We start from the raw sequence: 26,871 nt of genomic DNA on the forward strand, positions 1-26,871 counted from the left end.
GATGGAGCAGATCCCACGCTAGGAAGGAGCAAAACCCATGCTACAGTACACATCAACAGTCACATGGAAGAGGCTTCCTTGCATTTCGTTGGGCCACCTAGGTTTTGGGCTGGGCGAAAATCAACTTCCCTAATCCGAGAGCTTCTCTCTAATTCCTTGGCTTTGCTTTATTTATTTAGCTTCTTGGATGGCTCACACATGGTCTCCAATCTTTATTAAACTCTACAAAACAAAATATAAGTATCTTAGTTAAGAGAAGAAGGATTAATATAAGTCATCTTCCAAAGAAGTAAAATGATGGGTGATCCTTCTTCTTCTTGAATCTTCTTTGCCATGGCTCTAGTAAGAGGTCCAATGTGATTCCTTGATGGTCTTCCATCACGTTGCTTCTGCTCGTCTTTCCATTTGCTCCTTATGAGTGGCTCTCCTCCTTTGTCAATAGGTATATAGTTGCCCTTTTCAACAACCTCCTACATATCAATGTGGCATGACTCAAAGAATGCAACCATTCTTTTTTTTCTAGTAATCAAACTTCTCTCCTTTGAATAGAGGAGGGCGGTTGACGACGTAGCCTTCATTTTTCATATCTCGAGATCATTTCCTTGAGTCTTGTTAAGAACTAACTCCACGAAGTTAGCTCTGATAACAACTGAAGTACTTGGAAGACACTAGAAGAGGTGTTGAATAGTGGTATAGGAAAACCTTTTGCGAAAGAGATATTTTAGCAGTTTTGTCGAGGATTGAAAACTTTACGTAAGTTGTTAAAACGTTCGACTTGAAAACTCAATTCAAACTATATGTTCTTTAAGAAAATACTTTTCAATCATTTAAATATGTTTGCTGCAGTGCTTTTGATAAAACTAGCTCTTAATAAAAAGGTGTTTGGTGACAAGAGCTTGTGTAGCGGTTAAATTAAAATGCAACTACAGGATTTGTAAGATAAGCATTTAGAAAGAATATAACAATAAACACAATTATTTTTATATTGGTTCACTTTACCGAGCTACATCGAGTCTCCTCTAACTCCTTAAAGGGTTCAACTATAATCTTCAATAACATTACAACTAAGTATTCTCACCATTTCTGGTATCCCTAGTCACTCCAAGTAACCATCGTTACTCTGACTAGTACCGAGTTTCACCCATTCCTAGTTGTGCAGTATTCTTCACCACTCCTGGTATCCGTAGACACTCCCAGTATCTTCTTGATACACTTGTCTAGTTGAGTTTCACCGACTCCTGGTTCCCACTAGACAAACTTGTTTAGCTACCGTTTAACTCTACCAAGTTAAACGTCAAAGTTTCACCTACTCCTTGTTTTCACTAGACACACATGTCTAGCTACCGTTTAACTCCACAAAGTTAAACATGAAGTGTTTTAATTCTCTTCAAAATTTACAATCAAAAGATTGGTTACAAGTCTTTAGACCCAATAACTCTCGTAGAGAGGATATGTGTACAATACAATTCAATCTAACAAACTCACTGAATATTTCTTTTTTCTCTCTTCTTACAATAGTAAGCTTATATATCAATGAAGCTTAAGAGTGTTTCCTTTCTTGAGCTTTTCTTTCTCAAATATTCTCTTTTGAGTTCGTGTGTTTTTTTAGCTTTTCCTTTACATTGTTTGCCTAGCCTTTTCTTTCTATATGTTATTCTCTTGATTCAACTTTTGAATGATCTTCTATTTAAAGGCTTCTCAAAAAGATATCCATAAGACAAAGCTTTGCTTTGATATTTGAGTCTTCTTAGTCTTGTGTGTAGAAATCATTTGTTAAAGTCAACTTGTCAGAGTAAGCTTGCTTTTTTAGTACTTTGACAAAAGTAGGCAAAACATTTTTTCTGGCACGACTTTTGATAAAAACATTATGTGAATGTCTTCTTTTTTTTCTAACATTCACTTCTTATTTGTATAGGATATAGCAAGTTGATGCGTGTAATAGGCAATATGCATAAAGTAGAATAGATATGCATACAACATATATGTTCTTTCTCTTATCACTTTTGTTGTTTTTTAACAACAAAGTGTTTTTACGTTTTCTAATGTTCAGGTAAGATTTGATCGTTTAAGCTTTTCACTAAGATACCAAACAGTTGATGAAGACTTCACCATTGGATGAAGTAGATCGTGGAGAAAGACTTCAAGCTTGATTTCACCTTCTAATGTTGACTCTTCTTGCAAAAACTTGGTCATGCTTAGGAATGGCAAAAAAATTCGCGCCCGCAGATATCCACGGATAAAATCCGCAACGGATAGTTAGTATCCGCGGATATTTACTACCCGCTACCCGCTTATAATCGGGTCAAGTTCGGGTACTACACTAACTGACTCGCAGATACCCGTTACCCACTAAAAAAGTTGAAAATACATTTTTATCCTTCCTTATGTTATGTTTAAGAAGCTAGGTTTTAATTTTTATTAATTTGAATTTATGTTTTAACTTTTATTTACTTATCCATTGAATTTATTTCGATATATGTTTTAAATATTATTTGTATTTTTTTTTTTTGCAATTTAATTTGGATTTCATTTAAAAACTTAAAAAAATCCAACGGATATCTACGGGTTGAAAAATATCTGGGGGTTGAAAACGGATATCCGCAGGTTGAAAAAAATCCGCGAATTTTTTTTTTTGTGGATATCCGACGGGTAGCGGGTGGGTTTCGGGTATAGTTTTATACGGCGGGTCGGGTTCAAATATCACACTATCTGACCCGAACCCGACCCGTTGCCATCCCATGCTCCTTGTGATGGGACTCTTGACTAAAAGCTTGCCATCAAACATAACCAAATAACAAAAACAATAAAATTTAAGGAAAATAAAAAAATGTATAAAGTTTTTAAACATATTATAAAATCATATTATGTGGAATTGTTTTGCTTTAGGTAGATTTTACGATATCATATTTTAAAAATTTCTTGCAATTTATGCTTCAAAACTCATAAAACTAACTTTATATCTTTTATTTATACGTTAACCTTTTAAGTTTACAATTATTTCGTTGTTATAACTTACGTTGTTAACAAAAGCTAAAATCTTAAATTTCATGTGATAAAGATATTTTCTAAAACTGAAGTTCTAAGTTAATTATTTTGACATTGAAGATGCTAAAAAGGTATTAATTGTAATTTCTTCCACTTTTCATTTTTACAACAATAAAATCGTCATGAACTTTTATCTTTTTTGGTAAAGTTAGCATACACTTTACTATTGCAAAAGTAAAATAATTTAGTAGTAAAAATAACGAAATCACAATTTGATTAACATTTGGTATGATGATAGCCAGAAAATATTTCATTGCGATATTATAATATAGAACTATATTTAGATATACTCACATTAGATATGAAAGTTATTATAATATAACATTAAAAAACTTAATAAAAGTAGTAATTATTAAAGAAAAAACAAAAAAAAAAAAAAATATATATATATATATATATATAAACTAAATCTGAAAAAGTTTGCAACCATGAAATAATAAAATTATTTAAAATAACTTAAAAATTATATCGAAAATAAACTGACTACATGATGTTGAACAATAGAGAAATCAAACTCACCTTTAAAATTTGTAAATAATTCAAACACTGGACCCTTTTTGATAAATAGAACTACTTATTATTAACAACTTTCCCAATTAATCCCACATATATGATGATAAACTGTAATCAAATAGCAAGTAGTAGTAAATGAAAACATAAAGCTAATATTAAGGTAAAAGAAGTAATTACTTAAGAATATTTAGAATGCGTTACATTGCAAATGATGTTTGAATCCCTATCAAACTAGTTAAATGAAGAATAAGATCACTAAGAATAGTAATTACATCAAAACCTATGTCTCTAATGTTTCTATCAAAAATAAACTTCTAGCTTTATGTTCCACTTAAACAAGACAGAACAACAAATCCATATTCTTTTAAGTTTTAACATAATCACCAACTTCATAATCTTACTACATGTGATTGTAGATCACAATGAAGTTCCCTTTTGTACAAAGAACACAAAAATCAGTGGAACCTACTCAACTCTCATTCTAAAACGGTCAAGCATAGAAAGATGTCCCCCAATACCTACAAAACACTTTTCATGATGTTAATCATATCCACATATTCAGAACAAATAAAATGTATATCAAGCTACAAATATGCTAGCAACACAATATTATTAGATAAATTTACATAAGTCTCATAAATACAACACCAATACTCCATGAGTGAAAGGACCTGTATGCAATCTACCTAAAACAATGCATTTTGGCCAACAATTATGCTCTTATACACTACATGGGACCTCTTGCAAGTTAGATAAATACTTGAAGCAATATTAGATTAGAGATGGCAATACTAACCATAAACATCCTACAAACTTGCTTCAGTTAAAAGCACGTGAGAAACCTTGTGGCGTTTAAGTCTCTTAGCCCTGCAACAATGGTAGAAAAGAAACATTTTTATTGCTTACACCTGTGGAGCATCAATTATAGTACAGAAAACCACAATACCACTAACAAAAACAGATATTTAGACACGTCTTCCCCTCCCCTACCCTTCACACAAACAATTGGCTAGCTGTGATGTAGTGAACAAATGTATTGAACTAAAATGTAACATCCAAACAGAGCATTAAAAATTGTATATAAAGATTAGTAGAAAATATCACATTATAAATCTACAAGGTGATCACCCTTACTTTTCTCTAAACATATTCAACAGACTCAAGCTAGCTTTGGTAACTATTTACCGTCCTATTTATTCACAAAATACAAAGAATGTAAGCTTTCCAATGCCATGTACAACATCCAAAACCACAAAGCAATCCACTTAACTTTAGGAAAAGAACCGACCTTGAGCAAATATACTTATCAACCTCTTCCTTCTTCTCAGGACCATAAATAAACCAATTTTCTTCAGGTGAAGAAGCAGTTTCATCTTGTATTTTCACATCTGCATGTTGCTTTCTTTTAGAAAACTTGCTAGAGCCCAAATCAGAATGGTATCATCATTTCAAATGGATTTTTGAGAGTTACCTTGCAAAAGAACAATACGTTCATCATTATAACTTTTGAACTTCCAAAAGACCTTTCCATCATTGTCCAAAAACTCAGGCTTTATTCTCATCGCATCAGAACCACGTTTCTCTGTAACATTAGAAAAACAAATGATAACCATTACAATAGCGAAAAATACTAAATTCTTACAAGATATAAAACAGGATGTACCCAAACTTTCCATTAAGAGCATTAATTTATTTGTGAATCCAATTCCCAGTCTAGATTTTTTGAAAAATAAATGCTTTGCCGCAAACAATCAATTTTCCATAAGAAAATGGTGAATTTAAACCAAATAGAATTAAAACCTTATAGGATGTTGCATAATTGAATGCTATTGGCATTATGTGTAAACATTAGACATCATAACATAATGATTAGTTCACAAACATCATATCATACCTTTTGGAATGGCACCCTTTAACTTCAGCACCTCATCATGAGCTTGAACCACTTCACTTTTTAGCTTTGCAAGTAGAGAATTATGCTTCTCCATTCGAAGTGGAGTCACCTTTAACATAATACCTTTAACCGTCTCATCCTGCAACTTCTTCCTAAGACCCTTCTCCTATAAATTGGATGCATACAAAATTACAAATAAAATATAAGAGCAAAAAACATCTAGATACAAAGAACGTAAAATCTTGCTTGCTGTTACCTTGTCCATAGCTTCAGCAACCTTGATTTTTGCTTCTTTCACATCTTCTGCATGTCTTGAATTTTGATCTTCAATACAACTCCTCAATTTGCTGGACACATTAAGCACATTTCCAACCACTTTAAAACAAGATTATGAAGACAACAGGAAAAAGAAAAAGATTGAGTGGTAAAACAAGAAAACAAAAGCAAAATACACAGTAAAGCTATTTTCTCATATACATGAAACACTTACTTAGTGCCTAAAGCTTTATCACAAAGAAAATTTAGCAAAGCGAGCTTGCTAGACAAATCCAAATTGTGATATCCACTTGTGCCTTCTTCAAGCCAATCCAAAGGAAAATCCTTTATTATATGATCAGATTCAGCTATTAAATCTTTCAGAGCTTTCAACCATGAAGTAGCAGTCAAGGTTGGAGACCTAAACCAAAGTAATACAAAAATTATCACTGCCCAAACTGTAAGCAAACAAATCAATCAAGGATATAAGGAATAACTCACTCATTTTCTGAATCAGTAAATATCAGGGTCAACATTCTAATTTGAAATTGAACCACCATGGTGTTTTGTCCTCGACGCAAATTTTGCTTGCGTACCAATTCTCGTAACATGGCCTCAGCTTCTCCTTTCTTGAGATCAAGAGCCTGAATAAATTTATAAGCGGGTAAATGTGAAAAAGGACTTTATGAAACAACTATGAATGGCTGCAAAATAAGTCAGTGTAAAACAAGAATTATATCTGTAACATGCACTATTATATCTGGAGTATTATTTAATGTTACACAAAATATAACCCTCAACAAAATTAAAATGGGGGCATACCTTTCCAAATACTCTGCAAAACTCTAAGAGCTGCAATGCATTCCCAACATTTTCAGGTGGAAGCTCAATGTCCAACACTTTTGTTAACTCCGCTCCAGGAGGCAAAGGAATTTCCTCTTCAGTTTTATCCATCACCAAGTTCATACCAACACTTGCAAACTTTGCTATTCCCACTTGGACTTTGGCACCAGCACAACTATCTATCGTTACAGTACTATTCCAATTTTCAGCATGCATATGTTGCATATTTTTCTTTGGAGCCGAAGTCACTGAATTAATGAAATCATTTGCAGGATCCACAGAAATAAGGTGATGATTCCTATATTCCGGTATTTTCACCCCAGACAAAGATTTTCCTTCAACACCAGTTCCTAACAATATTTTATTGTGGCAAAATTTATGGTTGCTATCTACCTTTGTTTCCTTTTCAGAGACTTTTCTACAAGCTTCGGTGCCATCACTTGCATTTCCTTTTTCCTCATTTGGAACTTCTTTGCAAATTTTACGCCTTTTGTGGCTCTTCTTTTTGCCAGCACTATCACCATTGTTCGCATTAGATATTTCCTTTAATTCTTCACGCTTTGTTTTCTTAGATATTTTGGTTGAATTCTTCTGAGTCTTTACAGGGTCAAGCTTTAAACTACTGTTTCTTTCTGAAGAGTTTTCCTTCTCTATTTCCCCCGAGAGAAATACTACAAGCTCCTGAAAAAAGAAGAAAAATAGAGCATCAACGAAACTCACCTGAGCATAAGACACAATGATTCATGTGTACAAGTATCACATAAGACACAATGATATAGGTAAGTATGACTATCTAAAAAGAAAAAAAAAATGGATACATCATTATGAATTAAACAAAATATAATTATAAATTACTTCTATTTTATTAACTTTCTTTTCTTGATTTCTAGATTTTTGGTCATACAGATTGTATTTATATTAGTGAGCCATCATCAAGATGTTATTGCTAGTCTTTAATTCGTTTCTAGGAAGTTCAATCAGAAATGTATGATAAAAATAATAAAATTGAAATAAAAACTTCATACCCAAGTTATGATATTTTCCCTTCGTTATGCAAGGAAAAAAAAAATACACAACACACACACACTAGAAGTTTTAAAAACAAAAATGAAGATCTCATACAAAGGCACAAGTACAGTACGCATTTAAATATCCAGTAACAAGATTTGAATACATAGTCCAGTTTAAAGTATTGATGCATCATAGGTATGAAAAGTTAATCTATACCATACAATTAACATGAATGTCAAGATTAAATGTAACACGCATATAAACCCTATGCACTAATGAGTGAAAAGTATATGCTAATAACTAATACAAATTAATCCAATAAAGGGTATGGTACCTTCTCTGATGCAATTGGTTTCATTGGTGAAGCAACTTTGCAAGCTAGAACTTTATCAAAACTTGAACTATTAACATGTTCATGCTCCTGATATCATTAACAAAGCATGAATTTGCATTCATAGGAGCTTCTTCAATCAGAAAACATTACTAAACTTGCTTTGTAAGCAAAACATTCACCATGATGGATCCCATCTCTTTATAATTAGAAGTCTTTGCAACAAGCATTTCTGACACGGATTTAAATCCAGTTGCCTTAGCGGTATGAAACAGTGGACCAGTAGGTAATTCGCCTCTTTTCTTTCTGAAAGGAGCACTCATCTTTCAGAATGAACTCAAGATACAATACCAACTGAAAACACAAAGAAATAAAACAAAAAACAAAAGAAACTCGCCTGCAAAAACTGCAGTTGCAAAAGTTTCTACACTTTGGACAAGTCCAATCGTCCAACTGCTCTACCTCTTCGGCATCTTCTCCATACCTAATTCACCATAGAAAAATCCTTAGAAGGGAAACAATCAAATATTCACCAAGGTACTCTGTCAGTATATTCTTTGCGGTTTTATTCTACCAGCAGTAATGCTTTAATTCCTTCATGACAAACACATCGGAAACTGATTTTTAAATTTTTAACCACTGGTTTATTTGGATACTTTAAGTTAAAACTACGGAAAGTTAAAAATGCAATTGCCATATGAACACGGCCAGAAATAAGCTTAAATTGAAAACATAACTCAAAAAAAAAAATAATAATAAAGCATTTTTAAGGATAAAAAGACAACCCGAAGTTTTTATAGTGCGGAACTTAACCTATTCAGGAGGCACTTGTGACAGAAGTTAATGGAACAGGGCTTCCCATTCTTCAAATTCTTGCACGATGCAGAAAAATCCCGTGTTTTTTGCCGGCACTTAACACAGAAAACAAAGCAAACAAAAATGTTATTATCCAAATAAAGTTCAAAATCTATAAAAGAAAAACAAACACAAACTGAACCATACACAGAAAGTAAACTGAATGATATCATCACCATAATTATAAAACCTATCAACCACAAGAAAAAAAGAGAAATAAAAACAGAAGTAACAGAAAAACTACAACACAACAATCATCATCTCTTCACAAGACTACATCCATCTTGTCAAATGCAAATAAGATAAAATCACTAGCAACATCAAGATGATATATATATATATATATATATATATATATATCAACAAAGGTCACTAAAAATGTTGCACAGTTGCAAACTGAAACTCAACATATACAATTAACTCATCTGAAACAAGTATACACAAGCCTATTCACACGTTGCCAATACAACAACATCATTCTGACATAATCCCACCCCATCAACCAAAGTTCCCATTTTCCACTTTCCCTCACACACCCACATTCAGATTTCGCAAGCTCCACAAACCCCAAACACCCCACAACACAAAAAACACAGAAAAAAACGAACGGTCATCGCGAGAACTCAAAAAGACACAAAAAAGGAAGAAGAAGAAATGTACCTGATGACAAGTTTTCCCATTATCAGAATCGTAGATTCTACTTCCCACAATCCGAACACCACGAGAATTGCACCTCTTGGGCTTCTTCCCACCGGCAGCAACCAGCTTCATGTTCTTGTGCTGAGCAGAGGAGAACCCAGATTCAATGCTGGAGTTAGAGATTGCCGTAATAGCCATTGGAGCTTGTAAAAGCTAACAACACAGACACACACAGATGAAGACTTTTGCTTGTTGGTGGGTTTCAAACTAAAGCTGAAGTGTTTTTAGCCGCAATAAGACACTGAAATTTCGGACATTAATAAGGATTTGTGTAAAAGCTTTCACCTTCTGTTTTCGAAACTTTTTTTTTCCCTCTTCAATGGAACGGTAGCGGGAACAGCAAAAGCGAATACAATTTTTTGATTTGTGTGGCCAAATTTGAATTTCGCAAACTTTGAAATTGCAAATTTGCACTGTCTATTTTCTTTTCTTTCTCTTCTTTAGGATACAAATGGAAATGCGACAAATATATTTTTCTATTGAAATATATAAAAGCAGCTTCATTTATTATGACATAAATAAATTTAATTTCTGACATTAATAAAAGAGAAACGGATATGAAACTCTTTCTAATGTCATTATTTAAATTTATTTCAAATAACTTTTTCCATCATTTTAATGTAATGATTACGCATTAATTTATAATTAGTCTCTCCGATGTTTTTTTCACTTTTAGGGTTGTTTTACATAATATAAAAAAGACAACAAATCTTCTTAATTTTAATAAAATAACTGAATATTTTATTTTACTGTTTTTCTTTTCATTTAACACAAGAAATAAAAAATATTTTGAAATTATTTAAAGATTAGAAAATGTATAAGAGTATAATCAATGTGATTTTGAACTTTGTAAATTATAAATAAATAAAAACTCTCCAGAAATTTAACAGTTAAAAAATTAATCATATGATTAACTTTTGAGAGAATAATAATTGTAACAACCTATATCACAATAATATACATATGTTCCGTTATATTATTATTCGACAAAGGCGTTATAAAACTAACAATATTTCCAAAAATATATATAATACATATTTATATTTATCTAAAATTTAGACCAATAATTCTATAAATTCTATGAAGTTTAACGCACATTTTACATAAGTTTACATTTTTCAAACATTTTAATTTTAATCCAAGGGACCTTTCAAGACTTAAAATTCAGTTTGAGAATATAATAGAGCATATAAGTAATCAATTATCTTTAAAACTTTTAAAAGAGAATCGAAATAACATTTACTTTATAAATTGCATCCGTTATGAATTCAATTTTACTAATTCAACCAAAATTATATTATAAATAAATTACAACTCAATATTCATCAATAATATTCAAAAATCTTAATATAAAATTTTAATACTTCTAAATTTTGAAAATCTACTCTAAAGATATTACATCTACAAACTAAATAGGTCATCACTATACTCAATATAGTAAAGACTCAACTATTCAATTTTAATATCTCAATTCCTAAAAACATCTTACTTTTTAAAATTCCTGTTACTTTGAATTATTTTTAGTTTTTATCATTTCATTTACACTCTCCAACGAAAATATAATTAGAATAAAAAAATTACAAATAATGACAAGAAAAGGAGTTTATAAGGAAGATAAGATTTTGATATGAATAGTTAATATATTTATACTCAATATAACTTCAAATTTATTATATTTCAAAGTAATAATTATCAAACTATTAAAATTATCTCACACCACCTGTCTTTCTTACTACTACTAATTATAATTATAATTAATGTTATTATCTTTTGTTTCTACATGACTCAAAAGGCATATTTTAAGAGTGTGGTTCAATAAAACTTCATAAACCTCTTTGTAACAAAGCACCTAAATTCATATTTATTTGGATCATATTCACACAATATAACTAAATCTCGATAGTTTAGTATATTGGATATTATTTATAATTTTTTTGTTATTTACTATATTGTTATTATTCTTATTATTTTAATAAGAGCATAGATCCAAGATTCATGCTACTTCTATAAATACAACTAGTATCTTCTAAGGATACTCATTTGATAATCACTCTCACTCCTACTTTAGATCATAACTTGAATGTCGAAGAGTCTTTATAGGTGGATCTTCCCTCTCTCAACAAACAAGGAGTATTTGCCCTCATGAAAGGAGCAATCAAATCACTGTTACGATCTCATTACTTGTCTCAAAGGCCACTCTCAAGATTTGGGTAAGAAAATTAACGCCCACCGTGGGGCCCTGGTAAAACGTTTCCCCAGCCTCACCTTTCAATGGTCACCACCAGAAGATCTGTGAACTATCCTAAAAGATAGAAGTCAACCAGGTAACCACCCTTTTTCAACAAATGTAAATGCTCATACAACAACAAGATGAACAATGTAGGCAACATGATGCTAAACTTGAGGCCATATGCGTCCAACAACAGGCCGACCTACAACAGCTCCAACAGAGGATGACCAACCTCGAGAATGACAAAATATTTCAAAGACCTTATCCGAATCAGCAAAGGGAAAGTCGTTGGATTTCCTACACTAGGAATAGCCCGTCCGCAATAGAATTCACACGGGAATCAAGATCACTCCCCTTAATGTCGAGCTCGCAAAATTTCGAGCATAACGGTTGAGCCTCAAGCATAAGGAATCTAAAAACTTCCTCGTCACCCCAACTGTGATGCATATTATGTTTATAAACACTATAGCAGGTCAACCTGGCATCACCACGAGGATTCCTAAAGACTCGAACAAGAACCTGGCTTACAAAGATACTACGACCAGTATGTAGAGTCTGTGGAATCCCAAGACTCTACAAGTTATCCTAGAAAGAGACCAACCTTGCCAGAATGTAAAATTGCTAAGGAATGCATAATAAACTATAACCCTAAGGTCGACCATGCTATGAAGTTTCACCCTTTCACGCCCGAAGTGGCCTACACCCGGATCCCAAGAGAAGTTGTTGTGAACATCTAGAAATATGATGGAATAATCAATATGTCTATCCACCTAATGGCTTACAAGACCTTGTGAGTCTTTGTACCCCTGATGAATGCCTTTTTCTTAGGCTATTCCCAATGACTTTAGATGGACTAGTCTTGGAATGTTACTATGCATATCACAATGCTCGATCGATTCCTTTGATACGTTAAGTACATTATTCGCGATTCGCTTTGCTAGTCTCAAGGCTAGAGCAACCCAAGTAGCCTCCTCTAGCCATCTTTCTCCAAGAGTTGACCCAACCTCTCTTAGAACATCACAAACATCACCCATAACAACCCCAAAACCGAGGCACTTAGTTTCTTCATCCACCAATTTCTGCAAACAATTCTTTTCATAACCAACCCCATGGCTTTTGTAACACCCCTAATGAGATGCAACATGTAAAAGAATAATGCGCAAATTATATAGAATCGTTCTTGACAATTTTTTTTTGGTAATACCGCGAAAGCAAAATCATAATTGTAACAAAGGTCCATACATGATAACAATTCAAACCTTACATATCCTCTTAAAAGTTAAATGTTTGAAAAGAAAAAGAACTTTAAAGATAAAACCCCGACAATTATTCATTTTCCCGTCTCTCATCGCTACTCCAATCCAACCTCATCTACAGCACCATCTACTCTCGTACAAGTACGATCATCGCAAGTGGAACCATAACCATAACAGCTAAGGGTGAGTAGCCAGAAAATATATCAAAAGCACATACACAAAATAATACCATCACTCGCAGACTATACAATTCATCACATCACATTACATTGCAATAATAAGATCATAGCCTAGACTATACACAAGCGTATGTCGTTTCCTTGAACTTTGTCGTAAAAACCTACTTCGCAAATGAGGACGATTTGAGTCGTCTTCCATCGCAACTTCAGACCTATCTCCCTGACTCCTTAAGGACTTGAGTAAAAACATCGATACTACGTGCATCGGTAAACTATACTCAACATAAGTCGAAGCCTTTGGGCAAGAAATCCAAACCTTTCTTTCCTTATACAAGAGGAAGAGTGACATTCGAATATCGGTTTAACTCGAGACCTAACTTCCTTAACGTATCACAGTACGAAAAACTCACATGTCCTACAAAGTTTCAAGGGAATAACATTGTCTAGGTTTACACCACCAATCCATACATATTACTCAATAGCATGGATAAACTCACCCAAAACACATGCCAAACAAAATAACCAAAAATCTCAACAATTGATTAAAACAATTTTTACTGAAGCACCTCCTCCTAAAATTACTAAGTTCATACACTTGCCAACTAAAAAAACAATTCTGGAGCACCTATATGTTTTTACTAAGTTCACATTATACAAAAGCCCAACACCATTCACGCACACTGCCATTTTTTTTCTAAATGCACTAACTTCCCAACTACTTTTAACATGGTGCCACGATCCACCTTAACATAATAAAAAAGGCACTTTCTCTTACCAGGGTGGGCCCCATGCTGGTCCACCAATTTCCCAACTTTCTCTCCCTTTTTCTATGTTCTGAACTTAGTAAAAAAATATGAGGGTTCACTAAAAATGTTATTCTAGTAGGCAAGGGTGTGAACTTAGTAATTTCAAGAGGGTGCTTTCGTAAAAGTTGTTTTAATTAATTATTGAGACTTTTGGTTATTTGTCTGGCCTATGTTTTGGTTGGTTTTATACATGTTATTGAGAATATGTAGAGTTTGTGATTTGTACATGAACTATATTATTTCCTTAGAATTTTGGCGAATGTTTGAGCTTTTCGCTTTGTGATAAGATAAGGAGTTCGGGTCTCGTGTGAAGACAAAGATTAGAGTATCACCCTTCCTCCTGCGCGAGGAATGAGAGGGTTGAATGTCTCCCCAATGGCTTCGACTTGTGCTGAGTATAGTTCACCGGTGCGCATAGTATCAGTGTTTTTACTCATTAGTCTTTGAGGAGTCGGGGAGATAGGTTTGAAGGTGTGATGGAAGACGACTCGAATTGCCATGTTTTGTGAAACATGTTTGTATGACAAAGCTCAAGGAAAAGGCATAGGTTTTTGTGTACAATTTGAGCTATGAGTTGAGTATTGAGATGTAATGTGATGTAATGACTGATGTAGTTTGTGGTTGATGACATTATATTGAATTGTATGCTATTATATAGTTTCCTAGTTACCCACCTTTGTCTATTGTGATTGTGGTTCCACCTGCAATAGTCGTATTTGTACGGGAGTAGATGATATTACAGATAAGGCAAGACTAGAGTAGCGCTATGAGATTTACGAGGAATAGTTATTGATGGGAATTTATATTTAAAGTTCTTTAACCTTTTGAACAATTGTTGTTTTTAAAGAAATGTAAGGTTTGAATTATTGCGATGTATGATGTTAAAAAAAATTGAGGTTTTTGTTTCTGCGATGTTATATTATGAAAAAAAAAGTGATGAATTTTTATACTTTATTATTTAACATGTGACATTCTATTAGGCGTGTTACATAGAGTGTTTAACACGTTTGCTTTCTACATGTTTTTGGAATATTACTTGAGACTCTTAAGGCTTTGCTAAAAACATTGTCTCGACACTTTGATATCCTTATTTGTTTAAGAGTTTAACTGATTGTTGTTTGGTACGATATAGTTTTTGCTTTTAGCATGACTATCATAGACGCTTTGATTCAGGAATCGTTTAGTGTTGTGTCTCGTTTAGTTCTAAGTGTTTTTCTAAAGCTTTTCCTATGTTAGTAGATGATTAGGGATTTTGAGCCTACTAACACTTATGTTTTTGCTGTCTTTATATTCTAGTTATAACATCTTCAACTTCTCATTTTATTCAATGTTATTTTGTTAAACTTAAAAACATATGAGAGAGTTTAGTAGACATATAAGTCTTATAGACGATTTTTTCTTAACATTAGATAATTCATTCTTATAGACAATCTTGTCTTAACACCCTCTTCTAGTGTTTTCCTTGTATTTCATATTCATATTGGACCAAGCTTGACCTTTTGGCATAGACTAACTTGGCTCAACTTTCGGTCTGACTTGAATCAATTCAACCTTTAGGATGGGTCAACTTAATTCAACCTTTAATTTCAGTCGAAAGTTTTGTATTTAAAAATTAATTAAAATTTTGTAATTAAGCCAAAGTCAATTTGACCTTACCATAACTAACTTTAAAAGGAAGTTAGAGAGTTTGGACTTCTTAAAACCTTCATGTAATGGGTTAATTAAATAGAAACATATATAAGAAACCTACCTAACACTCAGTTCAAGCTTATCCATGAGTCATAAGTCAAATTAATGTTATAAGAGGAGATAGTAAAATACATCATTAACATAAACTTGAAAATAACATAAGTTAATTATCTCCTAAGCTAGGAGTTTTACATAATATATAGAAATATATTTTTCATGACAATCTTTTTTATAACAATAAACCATTTTATAAACAATTATCTCAAAAAATGAGAAAGAAAAAGACTCTCCAAGTCTCGACGTGTAAAGTAATTACTGTCGTAATGAATTGATTGAACGAAAACTACAACATTATGAAGAACAATTGCAATAATTAATTCAATGATAGCTAAAATTTTCTTTGGGGTTCAAAAGGGAGGAGTTAAACTGTGGTATCAGGAGATTTACAAGTACTTTGTTTATTATGAAAAACTAACTTTTAGCCTTTTCTTTGCACTGTTACAAATTGATAACTGTTGATATTTTGACTTTTTTTTTTATAAAAAATGCTTAAGACTTGTTGAATTTACTCGACGAATATGGATCAAACACAGGATTTGTAGTATGTGTCGTTATAATAAAAATGGCAGTACAAGTATGTTTCTTTACATTCTTTGTTTTAGGTTTCTAATAATGGGAGACTTTGGAATATTACATTTTCTTAACCAGAGGACATAATATGAAAATAGAGACAACAAGTGAGAGGTGGCCCAACAAACTAAACTATAATAAGCTCTGTATAACTCTCGAACAATCATAAAAGCTCATTTACAATATAAAAGGGACCAAACTATAGCACATCTTAACCTCTCTAAGTAAAGACAGTGCAGTTTTTTTCACATTGGAGGTAATAGAACTTTGTATTTTAAGCATCTATCAAATATTAGGCCGTGGACTTAGCATATACAACTTTACTTTGTAACCCTATAATATTCTTATACAACTATCTAAGTGATAAGTGTCTCTCTTGTACTTGCCACTTTTTACTTCCTTTTTTACAATGTGCATGTCTTTGTAGGGCTATTGGCAGTACCTTCCCACAAGGTGAATCTCTTTCGGAAACCTTATGAGTAGATGACATGTTGCATCAGCCAAATATCAACACATATTCCAGGGCATCAATGCCTGCTGCATTGAGAGATGCCAGTGCATTTGGTGGGGGCTCCATGAACAACAGGAATGAGCTTAGAGCAATGATGAATATGGTGAATATGAATAGTGATTTGCAAAAATCACCTTGTTTTCTAACAAGTTTAAGTCCTTCTTCTTGACTGGCTCCAGATGATGTATCATTCAACTGAAATGTTGGAATAGTTAAAAAGCCATATGCCATGCCTGAGAAGGCTGCTCCAAAGTGTGACCTACAAATCAGCCATGGTTGTGTATAAGTAAAATTGTACAATAACTTCTCCTATTTAGGGTTGTCGTGCATAGTTTTGATATATCAAGCTTAATCATTTCATATTGCTCTCATGTTCTGAGATTCAAATCATTTACATGCATGACACTTTCTTTTGATGTTAAATTGTTTTCATGTTCTTATTGAGTTTCATGACTGAACTACTTTCTCAGAATAACAATATATGACATACCATTCGTCAATTGGACCAAAGTGGCTTAATATGAACATAAGAGCTGTAATAATAATTGCCTTCTGGAACAGGTTCTCTGAAGTATCACTTGCAATTACATCTTTGTTTTGAATTTGATACATGAGCCAAGCACCAATTATTGCAAACACAGGACCCTGAGTACAAGTTGAAGTTAGTAAGAGAGTTAAAGACGATAATCAAAGGAGATCAAATAGAATGAAAAGTAAAAAAGTTCAGCCAACTTCACTAATCAATCTAGAAGATTTTCAAATGGTTTGACATTATATGTACTTAATTTAACAAAATTATTCTCACTTGATTTCCATCAAACCCTTAGAGCATGTGTTAGGTTTCTAGATAGAGGAAACCAGGAAAACAAATTCAAACACCCAAACTCACGTAATAGATCTCGTATTATTGATCCTAGGAAACAAGTACAACATGAATGCATCCAAGGGACAATGTTCCCTTCACACAGGATGTCAATGATCCTGTCAACAATTCTCCAAACATCCAAACACGTCCCTCGCATACAAAGATCCCCCAACTATATATAGAAAATCTCACTTATCCTAACTACTTGACCAACAATTACTTTTTAATATGTTTCCTCCGATCATACACATTACCCATCCTATCATTACGTACAACTATACAAACAACCTTGTCCTCAAGGTTGAAATCTAGAAACTGGTCCTTAATTGTTGCAACAACTTCCCACGTGACTGTCTCAAGGCTTCCTTTCTGCCCTTGGATTAACACTTGTTGCAAGACTTGATCTCCCATCAGCAGATTCATCAAACTTGGGGAAGATTCATCAGCTTTGGTGGCCTTCTTCTAATCACATCTACCAAACAGCTCGGTAGGTAGAAGCAGACACTTCACTTTTGCAGGATCGTCATGATAGACCGGAAGACCAGTAAGAAACCCTGCAATTGTAGCAACATCTATTAGAAGATTCTTCCTCAAAGTCACTTATGGTTGGGAAGGGTTATCTCCATATGTTAAATGGAATCCAGCTCTCGAAAGAAGATTTCTGAAAATATCTTCCTCATCTCCACTTATCCCTTTACTGTCTTCAGAGTGAATGAGCTCTTCAGGGTCAATTGTCAAACCAACTTGATCATCATTGATGTTAAAACCTCTAAATAGGAATACTCAAACTATGGACAACAATCCAATATTTCACATACAAGAAATCTTGTGTCCACTTCTAACATATCATACACCTTCATGAACTGCAAAACAAAATTATTTCACGTCTTTGTGCAGATAGCCAATTCTTTCCACACATTCTTGGCTGGGTCCTTTTAATTCATCACACCATCTTGTATCTCACCTATACATCTTTATCTGGAACACTGCCAACAGCTTAGTCACTCTCTAAATAAATACATATAATGTCAAAAGAATTGTATACACCAATTCGAAGTTCACTTCCACCAGCTTAAAAGAATTTACGGAACATTTTTTGTGTCTTCATTATTTCCTTGACAATGTCCTGGATAAGAAAACCTAAATCTTGTTCAAAGAGACTGGTGAGTGTCACAAACTCACACCAACCCCAATCCTTTGCAACTTTTGAGTAGCGGTTATGAGATTTTGTTGCGTACCTGAGTACGAAACTTAACCAGAACAATCCCTCACACCCTCACACAGACAATGAACAATAGAAAGTGGATGAATAAACCTCTTTTATTGATAAGAATAACTGAATCAAATAGAACAAACAATAACTGGAGCATAACCTTCATTAATTATTCTGGAGCATAACTTCCTTCACAAAAATCTCAAATCAAAAGTATATCTTTAATCCTAGACTCTCCCTTTATTTATACTAATTATTTCTCTTCCAACTTGTACTGAATATTAGAAAATAACCTTTGCTATAGTTATCTTGTACCGAATATATTTAGCCTTATTTACTATAATTAACGTATATCGAATATTATACTAAGACATGGCCTTGTTTACTGAATATCCTCTCATAATAACTCTCTCATTACTCTAATTAGTTTCCTGTCTATCCTAATAGTTGCGGCAGTTAGGATGCTTCCTTGCTGCTTCTAACCATTCGGTTTGGTTGCTCCCTGTTATTTGCTGTTCGGTCTGGTCGCTCCCCCTCTTCCACTGTTCAGCTTGGTCGCTCCCTGTCTTCCACCGTTCGGCCTGGTCGCTCCCTGTCTTCCACCGTTCGACCAACTCGCTCCCTGCTTTCTATCGTTTGGTCTAGTCGCTTCCCATTGTCTACCGTTTGATCTACTCGCTCCTCGCCTTCTACCGTTAGCCCGATCGCTGCCTTCTACCGTTTGGTCCCTCTCTCTCCTATACCTCCTTCTCTCATGTACTTTCCAGCCCCTAGCAGATTCCATGGTGACATATTTATCCTCCATTTTTCTAGTTCACAACTGATAAACGATGACTAATAAAACAATTCCAATCACTGGAAGTATTTCTTGAATCTATAACCATGATTTTCCTCTTCTTTAGCAAGTCCTTCCACCTAGTAAATTTCTCAATTCTACAAGTGAACTTTCCAATATGCTCATCAAACTTCCGAGCACCACTCTCACTTCTCCTGGTAATCACAGAAACCCTCTTGGAGAAGCTACTAAATTCCTTGATCACATGAAATGAGGTGCTAAAAACCATAGTGTCATCACCAAAAATCCCGAATCCAAAATGATAAAATCCGATAGTTTCATATCATCATTCCATCCCAAGCTATTATTGACACTATAGTATGCATAGAAAGTCTCACTCATCCTAACAACCTGACCAACAACTACTTTTTAATGTCTCCTCCTAACATACACATTACATATCCCATCAACATGTGCAACTACCAAGCCATTACAACTGAAAATTATGTATTGTAGGGTAGTCATTAGAAAAAGTATTCAATCAAAAGGACCATGGTCTAGAATTGTAAAGTGGTACTTACAGTTCCACCAACAGTGGGATCTGATGTATGTAGAAAACTTGTGAAGTTGCAAGCAATTCCACCCAATATATATATCAAGAAAAATGTGAATGAACCATAGCCTTTGCAAACTTGAGGCCCAAATGTTACAAGGGCCCAACAACTGAGAGCCATGTGAAATATTCCTGCATGCTGCATATACAAATTTTCTAAGATGCATGCATGAAAAGCATAGTTTCAGTGAGATTAATTTAGCATGTGGTATTAAATAAGTCTCTTACACAATAGACAAAAGAGACTTTTTCACTTTGTTTTGCTAAGTGTTTCTAGATATCAAGATTACGTGTTTGATGCATGATGTTACAATAGTTTTAAGCAATGAGCTCCATTGTTTTCACGTAGGAATTCTAGACTTTAATGGCTGTATTTTAAAGCTGTTGTTTAGGAAGCTATATTATCAAAATAAGGCAAATCCAAAGTAAATCAAGTGTAAGATAACAAAAGGTTAAAGCTAAATTATCAAAATAAATCCAAATCCAAATTAAATCAAGTGTAAGATAACAAAAGTTTAAAGTTTTGGGATTCAGAGGAAAAGACAATACCAATAAGAGATGAGCCTAATTTGCATAAGAAATTGTTCCTCCAACCTAAAACTTTTTTTATATGGGGTTCAACTTTCTTATCTTTACTCAATGTGAGACTTCAACTAACATTTGGATTTCTAATGAATTCTTAGTCTCAACAAGTTTAAAAAATGTTTCACTTTTCCAAAATTTGTTTTGATAAATTTGGTCCATATAAATTTAGTGAAAACATGACATGCAATCTAAATACATGTCTTGTCACATGTGAGAGTAGTTGTTAATTTGACTTTTCTGGATCCCTGCTTCCAAAATAACCATTTTGTAAGAATTAATTACATTTAATTAAAAGGTTTAAATTTAAATTCATAAATAAAACCATGTGATTTTGCAGAAAGATGACGAGTGTCATGTAATATATCTACAGAATGGAAACACGGACCCAATTCTCAATCTTGTACCAGAAACATTGGTGTTATAAGCCTCCACCATTCTCCAACCATGATCAAATGGTTTATCTTTGCTCCATAAAGTAGTGGAATCGAAAACATCTCTACATCAGAAGTCCTTACAGGACTTGCTATTTCAAATAGAACCACTGCAATGTTTACAGAAACCAATATGCCACTGCACCCAGATGAAGGATTAAAGAAAGTTACTTATAATATCACAAATAATTAATGTGAGGAAAGTTAGTATGATAGCTTCAAGAATAGCCAATGAAAGAATAAAACAAGAACTTTGACAGAGCATAACTTACATTAGGTAGAGACTAGAGATTTCAAAATTCTGTAATGAATCTGTAGCAGACCTTGGACCATGTACTTCTTTTATTCTTCTTATTCCCACAAAAGCATTTTGTTTCCTAAAGTGTGATCTTTCAATGTCTTTGCTCACAGATTGTTTTGGTGCGAAATTTTCTTCACTACTATTCTCAACATAATATGGCATGCGAGATTCTTGGTTGGCTCCTGCATATCAAAATACTAACTCATTCATCTTTCAAACAAACTTGTTCTTTTCTCAGTTAGAACAATGTTTAAGTGGTTGAGATTGAGAAGACCAAGTCAGCTAGCAGAAGAGAATGATCATCAAGGTGAGAGTATATACTATTAGGAAGTGAATTTTAAGTTTAACTCATCTTACAAAACCAGTTTGTAAGATGAGGTTTGCATCTATTTATATACTATAAATTGGTCTTCTCATATAGTTTATGCATTGACAATGTAAGGTGTTTTTATATTATCATCCAATCAGAAACTGCTATGCACTGAAAGTTTGCTGACTTTTAAAATCACTCTTAGAAATTACATCAATCATGATTTCTGATTAGTTACTAGTGTAAAACATTCTACACCAGTGGTGCAAAAAAATTATACTCTAAATGAAAGACACCAAAACACCAGAAATAATTACACTTTACCATGATTTATTTTTCCAAGATACTCATCAAGAGACTCTATTGCAGTTTCTGATCTAGTTTGGCACTCTGTTCGATGCTCCTGTATCACCTTGTGTGATGAATCAAATGTACGCAATTTTGCAATATCTTGGAGTTTTCCAAAATAAGAATCTAATGACCTTAGTTGCTTCTCAGTTGAGCTAGAACCTGCTGAACACCAAACTCTAGAAAGATTTTCTTTCTTGGAATAACATCCCTGAAGGAGGCTGAGGTGATTGTCTGAAACCCAAAGTCTTGTAACATTCTTATGCATAGAACCTTTGTCATGAAGTCTGCACCTAGGTACATTCCTCTCTGCTGTGTTTGATTTTTTGAGGGCATTGTTGACTTTGTTCCATGGTTGGCAACTCCTGCACATTTGACCAGGAATCGAAAAGATGGACCTCTTCATATTATATATGAACCTCTTCTCACTCTGCCTGATTACATTTTGAGCTGGTAAATTTTTGTCCTTGCAGGGCATTTTGTAAAACATAGGAAATGCTGCCATGAAAACCTACAAAAGAAAGAAAAGGATAATCAACATACAAAGGAAAAAAGCAAGTGAAAACAAAGAATCACTAAGTAAATAGTGTATTTCAAAGATTTGTACACTCATCTAATCACTATGCATGACATATTTGTTAACTTCTGCAATATATTAAGGAGATTTGAAATTAATGAGTTATGAGACAACTCAGATAAACCCAAAATGTTAAAGTTAATAACTTTGTGAGATTCTTTCTTATATATTTTATATATTGTTCAACTTTCTTAATTTTAATCCATTCACCTGAAATCCTAACAACTTTAGCTTAATCAAGCAACAGTGAATGTGGGAAATAGCATGAAATGAAATCCACTTTATTGGGTCTGCAATCAAATAAGAAAACTAGAGAGAAAAAGATAATTTTATTTCAGACTACAAAAAGCAGTGGATGAGGACAACAACCTATTCACCTTTGAACCACAAACACCTTTGTTAGACTATCAAAACTGGTTACATACTCCCAGATATCTACAGTAAATCATAACAGAAAATTGTAAACATATTTTCATTCACTCATTTCTGCATTAATATATCAAACCATGCACAAAAATCACCTTATGCAGTCAAAGATATCAGTAGTTTCATTTCCCAGCAAACAGAAAAACATTAATCCCTTGAAGGCCTTGTTTTTACAGTTAGAATACTGATTAACGAATTGAAATGGTGAAGAAAGAAAGAAAGAAAGGCCTGATAACATGAACAGGTACATGTTAAAATTACCAAAAGTACAATAAGAATGGTCATAGAATCAAGAAACTGAAATGCAAAAGATGAAGGGTTGGACTTGGTTCTACCTGTTAAGGTACAACAATGCAAAAAATTTGTTTAGTTATCAGTCATATCTTAGCTTCTTGAGAATTGGAAGAGAAACGAAGTGAAAGTTTTTACTTGGTATCAATTCCATTATTGACATATGGCAATGGCTCCATGGTGTATGTAAAATTGCACAGACAAGGATCTAAAATGACAGCGAATTCTGTTTCAATGTACCTTATCTTTGTTCAGCCATTCATGGTTTGGAACAAGAGATACGCAATGTTGTTAGCCAATAAATGCAGAGGATTTTGGCGGACCCACTTGCCACTTTGGTTAATCTCCCACGTTGCATGCTTAACCACCTTAAACTTCCTTCGGATTTTCCTTCCAAATCAATAGGGAAAATGTATGGCCTACAACTTCTTGTTAGGGAAATGAATTGTGATACAGAGGAATGAAACCAAAATATCTAAAAGGGCCCAGTTTATGATCACACCAGATGACTATTTTTTTAAGAAAAAAATTCATATAAAACGGGATGAGTTTGTTTATGTATATATAACTTTCTTAATAAAATAAGCTAATTTAATGTTTTAATAGGTCCTATTTTTGTTTAGAATTTTAAATAGGTTTTTTTTTTTCGACTTCTCAATTAAGTCTTTATTTTCTTAAAATTGAATCAAATAGAACATTTTCGTCAAATTGAGACGATACCGTTAAGAAGAGTATCTTGACCGTGTAGTTTTTTTTATTACGTGGCATTGAAAATGTTGAATTGTATTTTTTTAATTTTTGAATTAAAAAATGAAGTATACTCTGTATATTTCATTTTTTAATTCAAAAATTAAAAAATACAATTCAGTCATGTTTTTAATATCACGTAATAAAAAAACTACACTGTCAGCGTATATTTCATTTTTTAATTCAAAAATTAAAAAATACAATTCAGTCACGTTTTTAATATCACGTAATAAAAAACTACACTGTCAGCGTATACTTCTCACGGTGTCATCTTAATTTGACCTATTTGATTCAATTTTATAAAAATAACGACTCAATTGAGATGTCGAAAAAAAAAAGAACCTATTTGAAATTCTGAACAAAAATAGAGACCTATTAAAACATTAATCCTTATTTTTATGTCTTTATCATGTAATTATATTCGCAAAATAATCAACCTTTTTTAATAAGTAAGTTTATATAATTCTTTATAACCTATTTGCTTTACTTTTTTAAAAATACTTATTTTAAATTTAATCAAATTGACTTGAACTTTTTTTATATAAGTAATATATCAATACTTTTTTTAGTTTTGGGTCCTGATTTTTTTTAAAGAATTCCTGTAGTTTTTTATTTATTTCTATTTACTATTTTTTTTCTAATAAATATATATGATAATTGTTAACAATTAAATATGTTCTCGATTATATTAACGGCGGTTAATGAATTTTAAATAAATTAAATTTATTATATTAAAAATTTAATTTAATTTTTATTATATTAGAAATGAAATATGTTAATATTTAATATTTATCATATTAAACTGATATCTACCCAAATAAATATATTACTATATTTAGAATGAAAGAGCAAAAGGCCAAAAAGAAAACAACTATCATTTCACTTTTCTTTACAAGCATACTAGAAATAGTTAATTATAACTTTAAATTCAATATATAAAATTCACTAAATTCCCTTTAAAATGGGTCATTATTCATGAACATGTAAAGTACAAATGCACCTCTAATCTAAACTTTTTTTTTTTTTTTGTAACGGAATGATTTTGATGACCTCGGTCATCTAATTAAATATTTTGTCCTATTAGTTCTTTTAGTAAAATAATACCTTCAATCGTGATTTTCTAAAATAGAATCACAAATCTTAATTAATGATCTGAAATGTGTTAACAATTTCTACATCTAATGCTAGTTTTTAAATAGGTTTTATCATTAGGTTAGTTCCTATTTGTAGAGGGTTATCTGAATTAGCTTCTTTAGTTATTTCTTTTTATCAATTGAGTTTTTAAAGTTAAAAAATTTGTGCAATTAAACTTTGTCACTATATTGGCACGTTAAATGTATGTTGACATGCCACACTGATGTTGTTTAATTTAATACGACTAATGGCACTGTGGATTTTTATATTTTAAACCGTAAAAATTTAGTAATATTGTGTTTAAAATTAAATTGGGAATGTTTTTTTTTTTTCTCGAAATTACAGTTTCATCTTCGAATTGGAGATTAAGAGAGCTTGCGAAAATGTACATTCATTAAGCGAGCTATGTCTATATGCCATTCATGTTCGTTTTGCAGATGTAATGGGTGTTGAAAGAAAAATTATGGTCTCGTGTTGATGGAGGATGAAAGAGTTTTGATGTATTACCCATTTGCCATTGTGAAGAGAAATCAATGTTGTGAATTGCAAAAACAACTAAGAATTCAGGGAAACAATTTCAAGATGCCCTAAGTACAAGGTAAAATTCATGGAATCTATGTTATTTGTTTTATTGTTCCTGAAAACAGATTACTCAGTCATTGTGGTAGATGATTTTCTAAATCAGATTGATTACCCAATAATTATTTTAATTAATTTGAATTATATGAGTTTAATTATTTCTGTTATTAATTTGAGGACAATTTTTGGGATTATATTTTGGGACTTAAAGAGAGCTATGACGTCATCTACCATTCCTCAATGTTTTGTTTTTAATTTTCTTTTATAATTTCGTTTTTATGACTTTTGGGTCAGACTTTCACATTATTGAGCCTATTTTAGTGAGAAGCTATGTATGCATAGACACATCATTAAACGCTTTCCCTATTTAATGCGTCAATGAGAGTCTTGCTGAATGAATTAATGTTATACATATGTTAAGACTTCAACAAGTGTATTGAATAGTATCAAGTAATAATAGTTTCATAAGACCAAGTATCGTTTCCTAAGAGGCTCACGACACTAAACAGTTGTGTAATTGCTTAACTAATTAGGACTTTAAGAACAAATTTTTGTGGTTTAGAATGCATAATACAGAAAAAGTAAATATGAATGCAATTGTGATCAATTGAAGAGAAACACAAAAGTGAATGATTGATTTTTATAGGGGATGAATATGTTGTTGGGGTTTAGATTTCACCTAATCACTCTTATGTATATAAGAATTCATCTTCATTAATGTCAATGTCACTTTCTAAATTACATAAGAACCCGATGTCTCAACGAAATAAGCCTATCCTTAATTACTAGGCTACAACGTCTTGCATCTCTAATAATTAATTCTGCATTACGAATGGAAGCTTAAGACAACCAAGTGTTCTATCCCTATGTCTAAGCAATAGTTCCCTTGGGAGAAATTCTCCAGATCTAGTTTCTATATATTTGTCAAT

At 32.6% G+C, this 26,871-nt stretch overlaps 2 protein-coding genes across 3 annotated transcripts; both read right to left on the minus strand.

The window, feature by feature from the left end:
• Positions 1-3,713: 3,713 nt before the first annotated feature.
• On the minus strand, positions 3,714-9,797 carry LOC106768562. The gene is made up of 14 exons (XM_014653823.2): positions 9,408-9,797; positions 8,706-8,803; positions 8,290-8,376; positions 8,075-8,198; positions 7,896-7,982; positions 6,530-7,231; positions 6,209-6,351; positions 5,943-6,128; positions 5,709-5,799; positions 5,453-5,618; positions 5,030-5,140; positions 4,847-4,946; positions 4,355-4,425; positions 3,714-4,076 (listed from the first exon to the last, which is right to left on the minus strand). The coding sequence occupies exons 1-13, from the start codon at positions 9,582-9,584 to the stop codon at positions 4,365-4,367; spliced, it is 2,133 nt and encodes a 710-aa protein (XP_014509309.1). The 5' UTR covers positions 9,585-9,797; the 3' UTR covers positions 3,714-4,076; positions 4,355-4,364.
• Positions 9,798-16,185: 6,388 nt separating this feature from the next.
• Positions 16,186-23,845, minus strand: LOC106771318 (RHOMBOID-like protein 9, chloroplastic). 2 transcript variants are annotated; one of them, XM_022785620.1, is made up of 7 exons: positions 23,723-23,845; positions 22,165-22,699; positions 21,502-21,712; positions 21,203-21,368; positions 20,182-20,352; positions 17,238-17,392; positions 16,186-17,006 (listed from the first exon to the last, which is right to left on the minus strand). In XM_022785620.1, the coding sequence occupies exons 2-7, from the start codon at positions 22,691-22,693 to the stop codon at positions 16,733-16,735; spliced, it is 1,506 nt and encodes a 501-aa protein (XP_022641341.1). In that variant the 5' UTR covers positions 22,694-22,699; positions 23,723-23,845; the 3' UTR covers positions 16,186-16,732. The 2 variants fall into 2 exon arrangements, with proteins under 2 accessions (XP_022641341.1, XP_014512765.1); XM_014657279.1 differs by lacking the exon at positions 23,723-23,845 and adding an exon at positions 23,527-23,691 and having other exon boundaries at positions 16,365-17,006.
• Between the last annotated feature and the right edge of the window lie 3,026 nt (positions 23,846-26,871).

This window comes from Vigna radiata, chromosome 1 (genome assembly GCF_000741045.1).
Source record: "Vigna radiata var. radiata cultivar VC1973A chromosome 1, Vradiata_ver6, whole genome shotgun sequence".
Classification (NCBI taxonomy): domain Eukaryota; kingdom Viridiplantae; phylum Streptophyta; class Magnoliopsida; order Fabales; family Fabaceae; genus Vigna; species Vigna radiata.